Source organism: Sarcophilus harrisii, chromosome 5, assembly GCF_902635505.1.
Source record: "Sarcophilus harrisii chromosome 5, mSarHar1.11, whole genome shotgun sequence".
Classification (NCBI taxonomy): Eukaryota; Metazoa; Chordata; class Mammalia; order Dasyuromorphia; family Dasyuridae; genus Sarcophilus; species Sarcophilus harrisii.
In genome coordinates this window covers 260666162-260685628 of record NC_045430.1, presented here as the reverse complement: position 1 = coordinate 260685628, position 19467 = coordinate 260666162, and the positions used below count along the sequence as shown (strand labels likewise).

The 19467-nt window shown below is 41.7% G+C and overlaps 1 protein-coding gene across 1 annotated transcript in view; it reads right to left on the bottom strand.

Moving 5' to 3' along the window:
- NR1D2 (nuclear receptor subfamily 1 group D member 2) overlaps positions 1 to 13022 on the bottom strand; it is a 44639-nt gene extending 31617 nt beyond the window's left edge. Inside the window, exon 1 of the mRNA XM_031940356.1 lies at positions 12683 to 13022. Within this exon, the coding sequence (XP_031796216.1) occupies positions 12683 to 12698 (16 nt within the window). The 5' untranslated portion in view covers positions 12699 to 13022. The remainder of the gene's footprint in view (positions 1 to 12682) is intronic.
- Positions 13023 to 19467: the final 6445 nt, after the last annotated feature.

Genomic DNA, 19467 nt, shown 5'->3' with positions numbered 1-19467 from the left:
CAGAGGGCTAGTCCTTTCCAAGAAAGAAAACTCAGATCCCCAACTGTTTCCAGGCCCACAGTGGAGACTTGAAATGTCTCCAAACCCTAGTCCCGTTATCAGTTTCCAGTAACTCACTGGGGAAGCTCCAAAATGTAATGCCGTCGAAACTGAGACAGAATAGAGATTGGAGAACAATTTGATTATTAATTTATTGGAGAGTAAATCAATCAATTAAGTAGGATTCTCATCTTAAAGTATTCTTTCTGCCAGCCCCCCCCCCCACCAGTGTCATTACATGAAGATCTTTTATAGAATCCCAAGTTCAATCACATAGTGGGAGGAGGTGCCTAGATGGAGATACTCTAATTGAGGAGGTGCCTAGAATAAGGTGATGAAGGGAGGTGCTGGAGAGGTTGCTGATACAGACCTTTGTCTTGTAAATATACAAGACCCTTATTTCATCAAATGCTTAAGAGGAAATGATTATAGCCTGGGGTTCTGGGACAGAGGTAGGGTAAGGTGACTATGGCATAACAACCCAACATAACTGAGTCTGAAAAAAATCTTGGTTTAAGCCTTACCTCTAATATACCTTGTTTTAGAAAAACCATAAATTACAGAACAGCTATTAATCTTCATTAGTCACAAGTTTAGTGAAAAAAATAACACTAAATAAAATGTAAATCTTGTCTAGAACATCTCACTTAAACTTCATAGAGATCTCTGTGATAGATTATCCCTATTTTTACAAGTAAATAAGATTCTAGGAACTTTAAGTGCCCCTAGTCACACAGCTATGATATGTCAGATCAGGAGCAAGATGTGAACGAAGGTCTTTCTGACTCTATCCCTTTAAGTCATCCTGCTTTTCTGAAAAAATATTTGATTTCTTAGCCTAGAGGACAAGAATCTGTCATCCATAATGTAGTTAAAATAACAAATAATAGAAATAGGATTACAATTCTACTAATTAAACAAAACATTGATTTAGGATAGGTCTTTCCTTGATAATAGGTGTTGTCATTTGTCCAACAAGAAAATGAAAATACATTTTGATGGCTTAAGGCAAACAAAAGTTGTAGAAAAACAAAGTTAGGCTATACAGTGCTCCACAATGGCCACTAGATGGCGATGCAAACCTAACACAGTTTGGTTGCCTTTGGTCCCAACCAGCCCGTACATGTGACCCAGAACATTTCTAAAAATTATGGGAATCAAATTTAAATTTAATTGGGAAATATTTAATAAATAAAAAACAATAAACATGATAATACTGCATTTTAAAATTAAATCAATATGTGGTAGTTTCTTTTGAATTTGACAGAAAGAAAAGACAAAACAACCTTAAAGTTTATCTAGGTAAATAAATGGGTTTCAACAGATCACAGACCATTTTTAATCAATGCAGCTGTTGTAAATTGTCAATCATTCTGGGAATGCCTACAGAGAATAATAAACATGCTAAAATAATAGAAAAGATAATGTAATTCAAGTTTTTCACTTTAGAAGAAAAGGAAAATCAAAATAAGTAATGACACAGGCGCAAGTTAGAAATTCAACTATTTATCAGACAAAAGAATTTCAATGGCTATCTCCATCTAATGAATTTGGTCAAATTCCTATATAAAGGAATACAAGAAGTTTCTACAGTTAAATTCACATTCTACAAAAACAAAATATGAAAACATGACAGGTTACTATTAATTTTGGGCACCCAGTGGTTTAGTGTATTGAGTGCTGGGCATCAGGAGAACCTAAGTTCAAATGCTGCTTCAGACATTTAATAGCTATATGTCCCTAAGGCAAGTCATTTAATTCTGTTTGCCTCAATTTTCTCATCTATAAAATGAACTGAAAAAGGAACTAGGATCTTTGCCAAGAAAACCTCAAAGGGGTTCATGAAGATTCAGACATGACTAAAAAACTGAATAACTTTATTTCAAGAAAGTCTCCATTCACTTGGGAACATGTATACTTTCATACCAAAAATTATTAGCTAATTTCATGCTATCCTTATTCATTTTTTAAAAGGGGAGATTAAGGAGATGGCAATTCAGAATACAACTTACTTTACTCAATTCTCTGAGATAGGAAAATCTCAAACTCTCCAGTTTCTCTAACCATACTGCTATAAAATTGTCCCATGCACTACTTCCCACTACTAGTGATACTAATAAACTCTTCGTCTTATTAATGTATTTACTCCACTAATATAATAGAAACATCTTTCTTTGTATCCTACATAATTCTTTTCCATATCTTTTCATAAATCTTTCAAAGATCTCTTCAATGCACTGAAGGGGTATGTCTATGTGTGCCTGTGTCTCTCTTTTTAAATTAACATTTCTGGGTTACCAATGTATCATGAACTGGCTACCTACTGTCCATTCTGGAACCATGACCAGCCCATGTCGTGTCAATCATCCTATATGTCTGATTATAAACACAAACATACAAAATAGCTATAATTTCATCAATATAGAACACCTCCTAGTGTAGGAGCTCCTAGAGCTGAATGTAACTATGAATTAGTAGGTAAGTCCTAAGTAGTTAGTAAAAGCACCAAGTACATACAGTGTGTGTGTGTGACAGAGAGAGAGAGAGAGAGAGAGAGAGGGAGGGAGGGAGGGAGGGAGGGAGGGAGAGGGAGAGGGAGAGAGGGGCAGGCCTATGATAGTCTGGATGTAAGCTTTTCATTTACTTCAATTTCGTTTGCAATGTCACACTGTGCACATCTTTCACTGAGGAACCTATGCAGTGTTTCTGGACTCCCAAACATAGGCAAATTTGGAAAACCTCGAGATCAACAGAGATCCTTTCTTTTGATTTTGTGACCTTCCAGAATACCCCAAAACAATTAAAACAATTGAAAATCTCAATTTGACAAATCAGCTAACAAAGTTTTCTCTATAGAATCAGATTTTTCTTATCTTGTATAACTTTAATATGTAGGTGGGAGTTACAGTAATATTCTTGGTTGAATTTTGTTTATATAGTCAAATGCTTTAAAAGTATTTGACTATATAAATAAACTGCTAATGAGAAGAAAAAACAAATGAGTTGGGAGCTTCTTACAACTTAGCCATCACTTTTTTTTGGCAAAAGCTTCCACCATAACCTTCTCCATTAGTTCAATTTTGGAAACATCTTAAGAATCCATCCTTTAACACTTTTAAAGTTGTGTACCCTCCTATACCTTTGGCCAGGTCCATCTGCTCTTTCAAAATGCCTAAGTACCACTTCACTTCCTCTCAGAGTACAATGGGTACTATACTGAAAGAATCAAAATGGTTCCTTCTGCACCACTGTTAGATCAGTTATATAACAAGGCTTGTATATTCCTACCGTTTGAGGGCTGCCCATTCTTCATATTTTATTCAGAAATGCTTAAGAAGTGATATGGCTCAATTGAATCTCATGCTTAGTTCTCTACAGGTATTTTCATTTCAGAAAAAAACTGGGAAGATCTTTATAAAATGATACAAAGCAAAAGTAACATTTAGAGTCATTTATTCTGTATTTAATATTATGTAAAATGCCTAAAGAGACATACAATGTATTTCAGACAATAGTTACATGAGCATTTGTTTTAGTAGACTATGTAACCATGTATTTTTCAGATTTGTTTGGGGTTTTTTTTTGGGGGGGGGATTAATTTGATCAGTTTGGGGTTAGGGAAGCAGTTGAAGGGACAAATTAAAAAAAAAAAACTTGTTACTAAAAAAAATAAAAATAATAATCTATTTTTTAAAAATCGGATCCCTCCCCAACTCACCCACTTGGATGCTGAGTTAATTACAATTTCCTTTATTCCTCAATAATTATCTTTAACACAGTCTCACGGGCATTTGCCTTTTTAGAGTATAATCCATACATTCTGGATTCTAATTCCATTCCTGAAAGACAGTCCTTGATATCTTTGGAAGACAGAGGAAAGACAATTCATAATTCTTTTCTTTTTAATGGGACTTTCCTAATCCCTACAGTAAAGTCAATCAACATCCTCTCAAAAGCAATTATTTCTAGTATAGAATTATCATTAGAAATACTACGTATAAAACAAGCACAATGTCAATAACAAAACAAGCAACAAAAATCCAAAAATGAAATGCTGCAAAATTGCAAATAATAGGCATATAAAAACAAACCTATAAGAAAACACTTCCATCCCCACTACTTGTTAGAGGTAGGAGTTCTATAAGAATTGCACATTACACAGATTTTTTTGATGTATTAATCAATGAGGCTGATTTTTTTCTTTTCTTCCTTTTTCATCTTTTAAAAAATATTTGTTCATATATGGGATGATTCTCTGAAGGGAAAGGGAGGAGAAGTACTCAAGAGAAAGTATGTCATTGTTTAAAATATAAAACACTAAAAAATTAATACTGTATGTAAGGATAATTTAGACAACCTATAACAAAATTATTCTGCAAAATCAATTAACAAGTATTTCTAGGATTGCGTAATTAGTTAATCATTCAGTCAACAGCTGTATTATGAACGACTACAGGAGATACAAGATCTCTTCACCCATAAATGAGGCATACTACCTTGGCAAGAGTCATGCAATCAAATCTTTCTCTCTTTAAGAGCAGAGCAGAAAACAACAGGAAGGTCATCTCTTCCAATACCTGCTTATGCAGAGTTGTTTCCTGGGTAGATGTCTTCCCTTTCCTACCCAACAAAGCAAGGAGAGAGTGATGGGCTAAAAATGGTTCAAACATTCAAGTTCTGAGATGGCAAGAACAGTCTAGTAGAATGACAGCCAGACATGTGTTTTATAAAAGAAAGTCTTACTGAAAAGGTCAGTTCTTCTGAAAGCAAAGCAGCCTAAGTGTCTTCCCTCCCCTCCCCCCCCCACTTCTCAACCCAAGGTATGAAATGGGGAGTCAGAAGGGTCTGGGTGCCAGCCCTGGCTCTGCTCTTTGCACTGTGAATGTTCTGGGGGCCGACATTTCCTCAAGTCTAAAATGAGGAGGCTGGAGGAGAAATGAAATCCAAGATTCTCCTCCTTGTTCCTTCTGCTCTCACAAGAGGAGATGGTCCTTCTTACCAAAGCTATCTGGTAGCTATTAGGACTCTGGTCCTGGCCCTTGTAATTTACTATTTCAATCTCATTCTCTCATTTTCAATTTCTATCGACCAATTTCTTCTCCTTCGCCTAAAAATTTTCTGAAGTATCCTACCTGAAAACAAAATAACCTCCTCTGAAGTCTAGCTTTGATCTTCATTATTCTATTTAAGATACTCTGGGTCACCCATGACCTCTTAATTAACCAAACACAATAATGTATGTCCTCCTAAGCAGGCTAAGCCAGTGGACACAGGTGACTACCCACCCTCTCCAATTCAAGAAATGTCTATTAAGCACCTACTCAGCCCAACATCTCTAGGAACATGACACACACAAAGACAAGAACATATCAAGTAATTTCCAGAAGAGAACATTAACATTGCAGAAGCAGGTATCACCCCCTCCACGAAGTCTCCTTGGATCTTCCAGCTCAATGACCTTTCCCTTCTATTATTTCTTAGCACTGTTCACATGCTACCTGGAGCTACAGTTGTCTGTACCTTATCCCCTGTTAAACTAAACTCTAGAGAAAAAAAGGCATTTTGGTTTCCCTGGTCAAGTGCCTTCTATATTTAATGAATTGGAAGGAAAAGGAAAAACTCAACTACTTCTGCCCTAGATGAGCCACTCTTCAAGGAACAGGAACCTGAGAGGATGCCCCTCAGTTAGGGAATGGCTGAATAAGCTATGGTATATGGATGTTATGAAATATTATTGCTCTCTAAGAAACAATCAGCAAGATGATTCAGAGAGACCTGGACTTCCATGAGCAGAACCCAAGAGATCACTGTTCAGAGTAACAAGAAGATTCTATGATCAACTGTGATGGACTTGGCTCTTGTCAATAATGCGATGATTCTGTTATGCCAAAGTTCCCTTTTAATGTGGTGACCCAATGCCTCCAATTGTCCTATTTAGTTATTCTGCCTTAGGTTATAACCTTTCCCTCTTAATGTTTGAGATAAAGCTTTTATAGACATTCCTTAATGTTTGACAAGATAATGGCTTATCCATTTTAGATGTCATTAGAATATCAGTAACCTCCCTACATTATGTTATCCCCACCTAGGTACCTCCATTATGTCATTGTTCTTGTTATTCCATAAAAAGCTTGCTGCCCTGATACTCGGGGCTAGACTCTTTGAGATGATAGTCTCCTCTAGCCCTCGGATCAACATTGATCCATTAGTCCCAGTATTTCTCTCCATTTAATAAACTATTGAATTGGTCTCTAATCTCTGTCTTGCTCAGTTTCTTCAGTGGAAAGTGTCTTCTTGGAGTGGAAAATGTCAATCACATCCAGAGAAAGAACTATAGAGACTGAATGTAGATCAAAGCACACTATTTTCATCTTTTTTTTTTTGCTTGCTTTTTTTTCCTCATGATTTTTCCTTTTTCTTCTGATTTTTCTATTACAACATGACTAATATAGAAACATGTTTAAAATTATTGTACATGTATAACCTATATGAGATTGGTTTGCTGTCTCTGGGGGGGGGAGGGAGAGGAGAAAAAAATTTGGAACTAAAATCTTACAAAAATGAACATTGAAAACTACATAAGTAATCAGAAAAGTAAAATACCACTGGAATTTTAAAAAGAAGAAAAAAGGATGAGCCACCTTTACATTTCTATAGGAAAAAAGAAGCCCAGGCAATACCTCATTGGCCAGTCTATTTCTACCTGCAAGACACCCAGCCACTGGGGGCTAGGACTGACTTACTACCAACTTTCAGGGAGATAGTCACCACATCCTAGATTTAGAGGAAGACATTTTGCAATTGAGGAAACTAAGGTCCAGAAAGGTCAGGACAGAGTTCCCAGAGGGCCAGAAGTAAAGAGATCAGTGAACTGTTATTCACACAAAAGTACTTAATCTCCAAATCTATAAAGTTTTTCCTACTATCTTAGGGTCAAAAGAAAATATTCAATTCTTATTAATGTGCACTCTCTTTCTCTTCATTCAAATAATTAGCACCACTCATTATTATGTCCTGATTGACTCAGATTGGTTATAAATAGCAATCATTTCTGTTTTGACCAAAAATCCTGAGGATCTTCCTAGGTTTATTTATTGGGGGGAGGGGGGAGAAGGGAGAGACAGAAAAAGAGACAGACAGACAGACATTTGATTAGGTCAAAGAGACCATTCTTTGTCTCAATTGCTACCTTGCCTTAGTTACTGAATGGGTGCAGCTTCAGTCAAACTGAGACCTGTTGAAGACCTGAGCTTGAAAAGGCCAAGGTCTCCCATTTCATCTGGGCCTTTCCAGTCGTCCTGATCTATTTCTTGCCACTGGACCCAGATGGTTCTGGAGGGGTAGGTGAGGCAGGTGAGCTTGCACAGCCCTCACTTATGTCCAATTCTCTTGCATGTCAAGGCATCACCTCCCTGATATCCTGGTCCTCTTTGAGAACAAAGGACAAACTACAACAATAACAACAACTATTATTTACTTAAAAAGTTAAGGAAAATAAAATCATAAAAGCAAATCTTCAACTATATTAAGCATAATGCTATTTTTTTTCTTTATAACACAAATGACTAAGGTTAGGGAGCATGTTTTTTAATTAGTGCTGCCAATTCAGTAGAAAGCCCCAAATCCTAGAGTACATGCCAAGATAAGAGAAAGTATAATCTGAAAGAGAATTTTTGTTGCAGAGTATATTTGCCGTTGTGCAGCAGCATTTAAAAAAACAATGGGGTACACTGAATATGACTGAAACATTAAAGAAAGAAATATTACAGAAAGAAACAATGAGATAGACTTAGGGATGAGGAAACCTTTGGTTAGCCGTGATCAGTTGATTAATTAAGCATAGATGGATTGGAAAGAGACAGAATAAGAAGTAGAAGGCAGAAAATCAGGTTCTATCCTTCAAGACACTGAATTCCTCATATTAATGAAATCATTAAAATGTAGCAAGTAGAAGGCTACTGTGATATACTATAGTAAGAACTGTATATATTTCTGCCCAAGTTTTGTGTTCTTCCAATTTTTTTGTTGACATGGTCCATGCAAGCAGTCCTGGACCCATCTTTTTGAAATATTAGATGAAAGCAACTCTATTTACAATTACCAACTTCATTACTGTTCAGCCTTGGTGCCAGAAATTTTTACATATAAACAGAAAATAGATGAAAATCTGTGGAAAATTTCAAATTGGCCAATAAATATATACTATGAATGTGCTCCAGGATTTGGGGCTTTCTCCTGAATTAACAGCACTAATTAAAAAACATGCTCCCTAACTTTTAGTCATTTGTATTATTAAGAAAAAGTAACATGAAACCTTTGAAGAGTATAATCAAATATTGAATAATTCCACAAATTCAAACTAATAGAGTAAAATTCAAACTAATAGAGTAAGGACTCATAACAAAAAACAATAGAGAAAAAACAAAAAGTGTTTTGCCAGAAGTTAGGTTTAATTCAACATCTTATACCATATGCCATAATGAGCTACATAATCTAAATATAAAAAGTCACAGTACGGGAGGGGGGGGGGAGGGGCAGACAGACAGGGACAGAGAGAGACTTGAAGGAGAGACCTTGATCACTTTGAATAGAAGAAAAATCTCAAGCAAGCAAGAAGTAGACCTAATCAAAGATAACAAAATTAAGAATTTCAATTACATAAAATTGAAAGATTGAACAAAATCAATATACCTGTAATTAGAAGACAGTTAGTGGAGCAACTTTGACCTGATTAGATGTTAGCAAATATCAGAGAACTGATACAAAATGATATGAAAGAACAAGAGCTATCCCTCAAAAATATCCATAGAGAATATGAAAACTCTTGTCTTCAAAAGAAAAAAAAATTCAAGCTATCAACAACCATATGAAAGAATGCTCACAACCATCAAAAGCATTACATTAGCAATTGTATTACATTAAGAAGTTTCACTTTATACTAAATCATTGATAAAGCTGACCAAAAAACTAAAACGGAAAATATCCTAAAGGTTTTGAAAAAATAGGCATCCTAGGGCCATGTGAATGAAATTGTGAATTGGTCTAGACAAGAAATATGTGAAATGGTATTTTAAAAATTCTGTATGTGCCCTTTGATCTGTTGAAACTACCAGATATATACGCCAAGGAGATTAAGGACAGAGGAAAAGTCTATACATATATATATACATACAGAGAGAGAGAGAGAGAGAGAGAGACTTAAAATACATATATATGTATTTTTAACAGTTTTTTTGTAATGGTAAAAGATTATAGAGAAAAAGGATGCCTGTTAAGTGCAAAATGATTGAACTGTGATATATGAATATTACCTATGTTAGGGATATGCTCTACAAAAAATCAAGAGAAACTTGGGAAGCCTCATATATTGATGAAGGAAGCAGAACCAGGACAAAAGTTTACACACTAAACACAGTAAGGCAGAAGACAACAAGACTGCAGAATGGGGAACAGTGACCAATATAATGATTTCAGAGACTTAATGACAAAGCCCACTTCCTGACAGAGGTGACCAACATTTTCAAACATGAGCAACACAGGTTATTTTGGTAGAATGTACTTATTCATTCAATTTGTGAGTATGGAGAGGGCTGTCAATAGGAAGTGACAATGATGTAACAAATAAAAGGAAAAAAGTTACCAAAGCATGTTCCAAAAATATAAAAGCATCACAAATTTTCTAAAGGCAATCAAGACTGCTTTCGTCCACTTATTCAGTCTGGACTCAGTTCATTAGCCCTCCATAGCATCTGTCCAAGACAAAACTCCACAAATAGTTCATCCAAATTGAACATCAGTCTGGACAGTAGATATTCTTCCATTCTTTCATTTGGATAGACTCCCTGCTCTCTTCCCCTTCACAAATCAGTCTCTGCTACACAAGATGAGACAGCAGAGAAATGTTAAAAGGCATGGCCTTCCAAATTAAATCAATATTCTTTAACATCAAAGGAAGACCACCAAAAAAGTTAGAAGGCCAGCCTGAGAGGTCAAAGGCTGGTAAATTTTACAGAAACCTCACACACATGGATCATGAATACCTTCTTTAAGAAGGCTGCCCGATTGTTGTTGGTGGAGTTGTGAATTGATCCAGCCATTCTGGAGAGCAATTTGGAACTCTGGCCAAAGAGCAATCAAACTGTAATTACCTCTCACTACTAGGTCTGTATGTATACCAAAGGGATCATAAAAAAGGGGAAAGTAGCCACATATACAAAAATGTTTATCACAACTTTTTTTTGTTAGTGGCAAGGTAAATTCCCCCAATTGGTGAATGGATGAATAAGTTATGATATATGAATGTAATGGACTATTATAGTTGAAAATTATCTTTACATACAATTGGAAAAACAAAATAATATTGAAAAGCTGCCCAGCCTAGTGGAGAGAGAGCCGGCCTCCAAACAGAAAATCCTGCCTTCAGAACAAGTCACAAACCTTCAGTGTTCTGGGCAGCTCTCTCAAATTCTTCAATTAGAGAAGGCGCTGCGCTGCATTGGGAGAGGGAATCTCCTTGCCAAGGAGTCCCCTGCACCAATGAATCCCTTGGGCTAGTTATCTGTCCCTTTCTTCAAGGGAAAGAATGAGGAGACACTAGAAAGAATCCACACTAAATTTTTTTTAATTAAATTTGATTCACCCAGACCCGAAATGATCGGTATACACATGGGCATCATTCCCAAATTAACTGCGGGTTCAATCAGACCACCCATGTGAGCACAAATATCAAAATCGCCTTCAAAGAAAGATTAGAAACGAGGCGCGATATGTAACTAACAGGACCTGACTCGCTTAAACAAAAAGTTGTTGACAAGAAATAAGAGCCAGATTTTTTGTAAGACTCATCCTCGAGATAAGAAAACAGGAGTGTATAGCAATTCATTTTTATCGGTGCTGGTCAAGAGGCCAAGCTTCTGAGCAAGGGATCCAAGATGAGTCCTAAGGGCAGTCCGTGGCTCAGCGGGATCCCTACTCGGACCTCACCCACTTGGCGCGCAAGTCCCACGGGGACTCCTGGGATCTCTCCACACCAATTCCCTGGGGCTCAGCAGCTGCTGGCGATTTAAGCCTATGGCTAGGACGGCGGCTCTCGCTGCTCCCCTTCCCGCCCCGTCTCGCCTCTCCAGCAGCCCTTCAGACCTCTGCAAGCCAACATGCTCTCCTCTGACACTGCCACCCCCCGCCATCACTTCACACCCGCACTATGGCTGCTCCAGGCTCTCCCTATTCCCGTCCATCTCCATTCAGCCACCGAAGAGATTGTCCTACAGCGCCCGCTCCCACAAGCTCCCAGAAAGCTCCTCCAGAGGCAACTACAAAAAGTTCTGCTTTCTCCTATGCAAAGCCCTTCGCCGCCCGGGCCCTTCGGTCCCCAGAACAAGGCCTCCCGCACGGGCAGCCTCTGCGCCTTCTCCGGGACGGTTCCCCAGGCCTGGCCACTGACTGCTCCGGCCCCGGCTGCAGACCCCCCGAAGTCCCAACTACGCCCCCACTCGTCAGCACATTTCCCGCTGCCCGGAGCCGGCCCGAGTCTCAGGGCCCGGAAAGGCTTATTAGCCGACTCGGGACAGTGAGTGGGGCAGCCACGCAGGGACGGCGGGGCGCCTGCTGCCCAGCCCCCTCGCAGGGTCGCCTCACACACGGGGGCGCTGTCCCGAGCCCGGCCCCGGGCACACCCCCCGCGGACGGGAGAGGGCCCCGCCAGGCCCAGACCCGCCCCTCTGATCCGCATCAGCCACAGTAGCAGGCCCTTCTCTCCGCGTGACCCCGTTTCAGTCCCTTGCGCGGGAGGGGCCGTGCGGCCAAGTTGCCTCTTTTACTAAGAGAAAGCCCTTTCTCTTGCTGGGAAAGGGAGCTGTCCTTTCGGTCATTCTGGCGCTGGGCCGCGGGCACGAAAGCCCAAACGTCCTGACTGGTTCCCGTGGGCAGCCCCGCGCCGGCGCTGCGGCTGCCCCGCGGGGTGACACAAGGTGCCCGGGACCGCGAGCTCGAGGCGGAAAGGAGCCCTGGAGGGGGGGCTGGAAGGGACCCAGACTCTCGTGTTACAGGCGGGGAAACTGAGGCACGCGGCGCGATGCCAGCAGGTCGGGGGCTCGCACGTCGCCCGCTCAGTAAATTCGTTCCCTCCCTCCGCGGTCGGGGGGGGGGGTTGGGGGCCTCCCGAGGCGGGGCCGCGCGGCTGCAGCGGCCGGCGCACTGCGGTCTCACCCACGCACGCTCCCGCCCCCGCCCCTCGCGCAGTCTCCGCAGTGACCCAGCCAGCCCGCGGGGAGGGGGTCCCGGGGGCCGCGTCATTCCCGGAGCGTCCCAAAGGGGCGGGGCCGCCCAGCCCCGCCCCCTCTCGGGCTGCGGCCCCGCCCCCACGTGTCCCTGCGGCCCCGGGGAATGTGGGTCAGGGAGCCCGGCGGCCTCACGTGTCCCCGCCCGCCGCCGCCGCCAGGGTCCCCATTATGTAATGCCGCGTCACGGACTCCCCGGGCCAACCCGCGGCCGCGCGCCGCCGAACGTAAACACAGCGCGCACGTGGCTCGCGCGGCCGGTCCATGTGAGGGGGGGCCGGGCCGGGGCGGGCCGCTGGGGGAGGGGAAGAGAGGGGGAAAGGAGAAAGGGGGGGGGGCCCCGCGCCCCCGACCGCTGCTCTTACCCGCATTCACCTCCATGGTGCCCTGGCGGCCCGCCCCGGGCGCTTCAGTCCTGCGTCCCCCCGGGCCCGAGCAGGAGGAGGCGGCGGCGCCGGCGGCTGCGGGCGCCCTTCATGGGCCGGGCGGGCGCCCCGGGACTCGGACCGGCGGGCAGGGAGGGAGCTCCGGGGGCCGCCCGCGCCGGGGACCGGCAACAAAGGCGGCGGCGGCGGCGGCGGCCGAGGAGGCGGAGGCGGAGGCTTCCCGCAAAGCTGCGCGGCGCGGGGACGGGAGAGAGAGGAGAGCGGGCGCTGGCGGCCGAGGAGCCGAGCGCAGGGAGCCGAGGGGGCCGAGCGCGGGGAGGGGAGGGAGCGGGCACCGAGGGGAGGGAGGGGAAGGAGGGGGAGGGCGGGCCGGCAGCGCGGCACGTGACCAGCGCGCGCACACCCCCAGCCTCCCTCCTCCCCCCCCCCCCCCCTCCTTCCTCTGCCTCGTCTCCCCTCCCACCCTCATCCTCTGCTCCTCCTCACCCTCGCTGTCCCCCTCCCCATCCTCCGGTTCTCTTCTCCCCTTGCCCTCTCCTCTGCTTCCCCTCCCTCTTCTCTCCTCCCTCCTCCGTCCTTCATCCTTCTCCCCATCCTCCTTTCTCTTCTTCCCATCCTTCTCTCTCTTCTTCCCTTTCTCATCTTCTCCCTACTTTTTTCTCTTTCCTTTCCCTTCTGCCTCTCTCCTCCTTCTCTGTCCTCTAACTCTCTTCCCCTCCTTCTTCTGTGTTTTTCTTTCCCCCATTTCCTTTCCTTTTCCCTCCTTACCCCCTACCGACTTTCTACTCTTTCCTCTTCCCCTCTCTCTCCCTTCCCCTCCTCCTACTGAATTCCCCCTAATCCCCCTTCTCCCCTTCCCCTCCTTTTCCTCCTCTCCTTCTCCCTCTCCTTCTCCCCCCTCCTCTCCCTAATCCCCTCTCCTTCCTCCCTCTCCTTCTCCCCTCTCCTTCCTCCCTTTCCTCCCCCTTTCCCCCTCTCCTTCCTCCCTTTTTCCTCCTCTCCTTCCTCCCCTCCCCCCCTCCCCTCCTTCCTCCCTTTTTCCTCCCTCTCCTTCCCCTCCTTCCTCCCTCTCCTTCTCCCCTCTCCTTCCTCCCTTTTTCCTACCTCTCCTCCTCTCTCCTTCCTCCCTTTTTCCTCCCTCTCCTTCTCCCCTCTCCTTCCTCCCTTTTCCCTACCTCTCCTCTTTTATGCTTCTCCTCTGTCTCCTTGCTCTTCTCCTCTCCAGTCCTACTTCTCCCTTCGCCTTCACGTCCTCCCAACTTTTTGGCCTGTCCCTTTGACTCCACCTTTTCCAGGCCTCTTCTATAGATAGCCTGGTGGCTAAAGCCCTGAGGGTGACTTCAGCACTGAAGGCCATCTCTGGCAGTTGTTTCTTCCCTGTGTGACCATCACTCCATCTCAGTCATTTAACCTCCTCAGGACTCATTTTCCTCCTCTCTAACTAACATCAAAGACTTGACTTCTAAGGGCCTTCCCATTTCCCAGTCTCTGACCCTGTCCTTGTCTCCCTGCTCTTCCCCACTCCCCTCTTCCTTCCCTCTTTCCCCCCTCCTCTTCCTCCTCTCACCATTAGCCCCAATCCAAGTTTCTAGCGTTGTTTTTCCTTCTGCCCTTCCAAATACCTCCCCAATTACTCTCTCTTTCCTGGGTCAGGAGCTCCTGGAATCTCTGCCTGTCCTTGTGATGCTTTTTTTTTTTTTTTTTCCTGCTCTGCCTTTTCCCTTCACCCAATGACACACTTTTCCTAGTCTCCATCCTCAGACTGACCAAACCTCTGGATGGCCAAGAAGCCCCATCTCAGACTGGAAAAAAGGCTCCCTTCAGTGGCTTGCCACTGTTGTAGGTATTTGAAATCCTCTTTCCTTTGAAGTTCTGAGCAAAGCAACTTTTCAGAAGTTGACATCTCTCCCCACCCCCAACTCCAAATGATGACCTGCCATCAGTCTCAGACTTCACTCCCTTGCTGGGTCTCTAGGATCCACCACCAAAATACAAGTCCTTCATATTTGGTGGGAGGCTGCATGCATAGGGGAGTTCTAGAAATGTAGATTTTGATCTGGAAACGACTTTAAAGGTAATTGCTCAACCCCAGGAAGCTGGGCCCAACACTCTATATTACTTGCAGACAGTTAACAGTCTGGCTTCTGACCCAGGTACTCAGACTCCAAAATTTGTTCCAGAGGTAACCCTAAGATAGTTTCCACAACCCCCCCCAAAAAAAAAAGCCCCAGGGGGACAATGGGACCAGGTTGTGTTTTTTGTTCATATTTCTGAATCATGAGTGGTTGAGAATGTAGGAGATTCCAGAATTAAGTGTTAGATCATAATAATCCTGAAAATTGTGCAATCATTCAAGGATCTAATCTAGCTTTAAGCTGATTTCTAGTCTTGCTATAATAGTTATTTAAATATTTGTTGAATAAATAAATGGGATTTTTCAGTTTTTGTCTTTTTTTTTCCCCTGAAGAGATTGACATTAAATGACTTGCCCAGGGTCACACAGCTAAGTAGTATTAAGTGTCTGAAGCTGGATTTGAACTCGGGTCCTCCTGACTTCAGGGCCACTACTCTATCTACTGTGCCATCTGGCTGCCCCCAGTCTTCCAAGATCTGTGACGAGCTAGATAGATTTTATTCAGACTTATCTAGAGGTATCCTCAGAGCTTATCAAGATCATTTATTATAGGTGTCCAGAATCAATATGCCCTTCCAATGAAAGATTTCATAACATTTCAAATCAGTAAAAAACATTCCAGATGACAAGAGTGAGATATTTGGGACTCACCTCCATACAACCTACTCCTCTGCAGCTATAAAATCACTTGAGTTGAAAATAAAGGTCCAATGGTCATCACATAGAGATGGCCATCCTAATAATAAGCTAAATTGTGTGGGTTATAAGAACTTGGCAACTTGCTCCAGAGCCCTTGGTCCATGTGACAGGAAGTTTACCTTGATATATAACAACTAGAAAAGCCCATCACCACATTAGAAAAGCACTTCCATCCAAGAAAAGAATTAGGTTTAAAAAAAAAAGGCAGGCTTAAATAAAGAATGTCTGGGAACCATTCAAAGAATATTGTTTAATCAAATTCTGGGTCTTCAGATAAAAGACTTTTTCCTGAAAGAGTGGAAATGTTCCAAGTCTAAAATCAGAGTTATAAATTCATTAATGTGTGTGGTCTATTGAGCTACCAATAATAACTAGAATAATAAATCTACTGCCATCCCCACTCAAAGAAATTATTATGTATATATGTAGGCGGGGGATGACAAAAAAATCCAACTATTTCTTCATGGTGCATGTCCTTTGACTTTTGGCTGCAGTTTTATTTTGCCAAGTGTAATCATTCTGCTTCCTAAATTGATCTTGACAACTTCTTCATGGAAAAAAAAATCTTATCCTTCTTTATAAACATGCAAATATTTGTGTAATAATACACATATGCACCCAGAAATCACATTTTAGTACCTTTTTTTAGTATTTAAAGTAAACTTTAGTCCCTAAGTTTAGTAACTTACAAAAGTCACTGCCTTTTATAACTTCGGGATTATATTCAAGTAGTCAAGCAACTAGATATGATATCAAGAAACTAGATAGATATGATATCTCTGTTATGTATGTGAGTAGACTACATAGGAAATTAGGAAGCACCGACCCTATGAAGCTTCAGTCTGATTTGGAGTCTAACACAGATGATTCTGCAGTGTTTAGCCTTATGTTTCAGCAAAAATCTTATGTCGTACATAGATAGATCTTCCTTGGTGCAAGCATTACTTCATTAATTCATTCCATTTTTCTTGAGTTTTTCGATGAGCAAGATATTGTGTATGCAAAGGTGACAAAATACACTCCCTAAACTCCAGGAGACTCTCAGTCTCCTACAGGAATATTGCCAGCCTGTATTTTTTAATCAGCCCTGCAAAGTCTTCCATGATTAGTCATATCTTGCTCCACTTGTACATTCAAGGGCAGTCACCCCTCTTATCAGTTCCTGGATGACACTCCCTGGGACACTGATGATGTTCCTAGGCTATTTAGTTGGAGTTTCCTAGAGGACCTGATTTTAATTGCAGGCATCAGCACACTTAATTTTGGCAGCCTAGAACAGGTTGAATGATACTCTACTTCTCTTTTAACCTTACTTAATTACATCAGTTCAAATCAACAAGCACTGGTGATGGCAATAAATCACAAAGAGCACCCTTCATCCCCTCTGACTAGATTAGAGTAGGCTTTGGGCATTGCTCTTCTCAAAGCATCCAAAGTGGCTTAATGACATTTCCTCATCCTACCTCTTGTCAGCATTTCTCTGAGAAGGAAGAGAGAAAGAACAAAATGGGTGGTGGGAGTATTAGAGGGGTAGGAAATGTTGTGGGGAAAGCAGTGTTGGGGAAAGAAGAAAGCCATAAGATAAATATCAAGAACAGGGGAATCATTACCCTGCATAAAGTCCCATTTCTCACTTCTGCCTGCTTGTTGTCCAATCATGTCCAATACTTCATGACCTCGTTCGGGGTTTTCTTGGCTAAGATACAAGAACGGTTTGCCATTTTCTTCTCTAGTTTATTTTACAAATGACAAAACCAAAGTAAATAGAGTTCAATGAGTTGTCCAAGATCACGTAACTAGCTAGTAAGTGTTTGAGGCTGGATTTTAACTCAGGAAGTATTTGAACTCTACACTATCTACTACACTCCCTCACTACCCCACTGCAAAGGTCAGAAAGTGTTCTCATTAAGCTACCTTCTTAAGATTTTGCTTTGTTCAATCCGTTTTGCCCTCTTGGACTTCCTTCCTGGCTTAATCCAAACAGAGGAAAGAAATTTATTCTTTTATGTCTTACCATCCACCCATTGATAAATCTTTGAGGGGAAAATCTTAAGTATATTTAAGGAGTATAACCCACATAACATTAAAAGAAATCAAAAACAATCTATAACAAAAGCCATATAGTCAAGATGGCCCATTAAGTAGAATGAAAAATATGTGATTCCATCTGGTGGTCCAAGTTGAATTTTTAAAGTGGTATAGGCTTAACAACATGCTTCAGCTGAGAGAAAGAACACAAAAGGAGAAAGTGATGAGTCAACCATGCATAAATATAAATGCTTTAGAATGATCCAATTCTCTGATAGTTTTTCTAACAAGCTTCACAATTCGAGTAAGAAATTTCTAGCAGTGCATCACTAAAACATGAAACCTAGTTTTAAAAACATTGCATAAAATGTTTGTGGCAGCCCTTTTTGTAGTGGCAAGAAATTGGAAAGTGAGTGCATGCTCATCAGTTGGGGAATGGATGAATAAATTGTGGTCTATGAATGTTATGGAATATTATTGTTCTGTAAGAAACAACCAGCAGGATGATTTCAGAGAGGCCCGGAGAGACTTACATGAATTGATGTTGAGTGAAATGAGCAGAACCAGGAGATCATTATATATGGCAACAACAAGAGTATACAATAATCAATTCTGATGGACCTGGCTCCTTTCAACAAAGAGACTACTAAGTACAACAAGATTCTGTTTTTTTTCTTCTTCAAAGCTGATTTTAAATTAATATAAAATTAATTTTATGTAAAAAAGCCAAATATTTATCAATGACATAATGCTATAATGCAAAATATTCAATATCCAAATTATTGTACCCACAAAACCAATAAAATTGTAGGGAATGGAAGACGGAAAAAAGAAGAGTGAAGTTGCGGATACCATAGTACAATTAGCAAAGAAGGTGGTTTTCAGAATCCTTCAACTCTCCACTAATCCTAATACTTAATTGTTTTTCTTTGTTATAAAGCAGGGAACAATTCTAAGCAAAATTGTTGTTGTTGTTAGTAATAGCAGGCAATTACATGATGTTTTAAAGTTTTCAAAATGCTTTACAACTATTTCATTTCATCCCCCACCTGAGGAAAAGGCACTGTTATCATTCCCATTTTATAGATGAGGAACCCAAGACAAAGATTAAGTGACCTGCCCTGAATCACACAGCTAGTAAGTATCTTGGATTTAATTTGAACTATGGTCTTCTTGGCTCCAGGCCCAGTATCTTATTTATTACCTATTACCTTATTTCTAGCTGTGATAGAAAAATAAAAAGCATCAATAAAACTTAAAAAAAATAATATTATGGTTATAACTCTCAGAATGTCTAAAGTTCCCATTAGAGACAGTGAAACTCATCTTCATACAATTTATTTTGGGTTACATGAAATGAGAGGTATACAGTCACTCTGGAACTACAAAAGAGAATGATTAGAATTAAATACCACGTTAACAAAGACTAAAATTTTGTCCTCAAAATTCAGCAATTTATGTTTTGGCAGAGACCCTGGAAGACTTGGTTCTCCTATTCTTTTGTCCTGGATACTGCCAACCCAACTTAATTTGAATAATCTTGCCTAATGTGTTACTGCCTGGGTGCTTAGGAAGAGAGGAAGTGACATTGTGAGATTCACCCAGACTTAACCTGATGGTGAGATGGAAATGGCCTTGGAAAATGGAGAGAACCACGTGTTTCTGATTACTGGGGAAGCTTCCAAAAAGTCTGAGGTTTCCAAGAGCTTTTTTGAATTGGGGAGACTAAGTCAAGACAACACAGGGAGTTCCAAGGTCTCAAGCCAAGTGGCAGTGCCTTTAAACATAACCCTTGTATCTGTCACTTAAGTAAGAGACTCTTATGACTGAGAAGGCCAAGGTAGACTGGAGGGATCTCTCCCTTCTCTGGTTCATTGCCCACATCCAGACAATGTGGAAATTT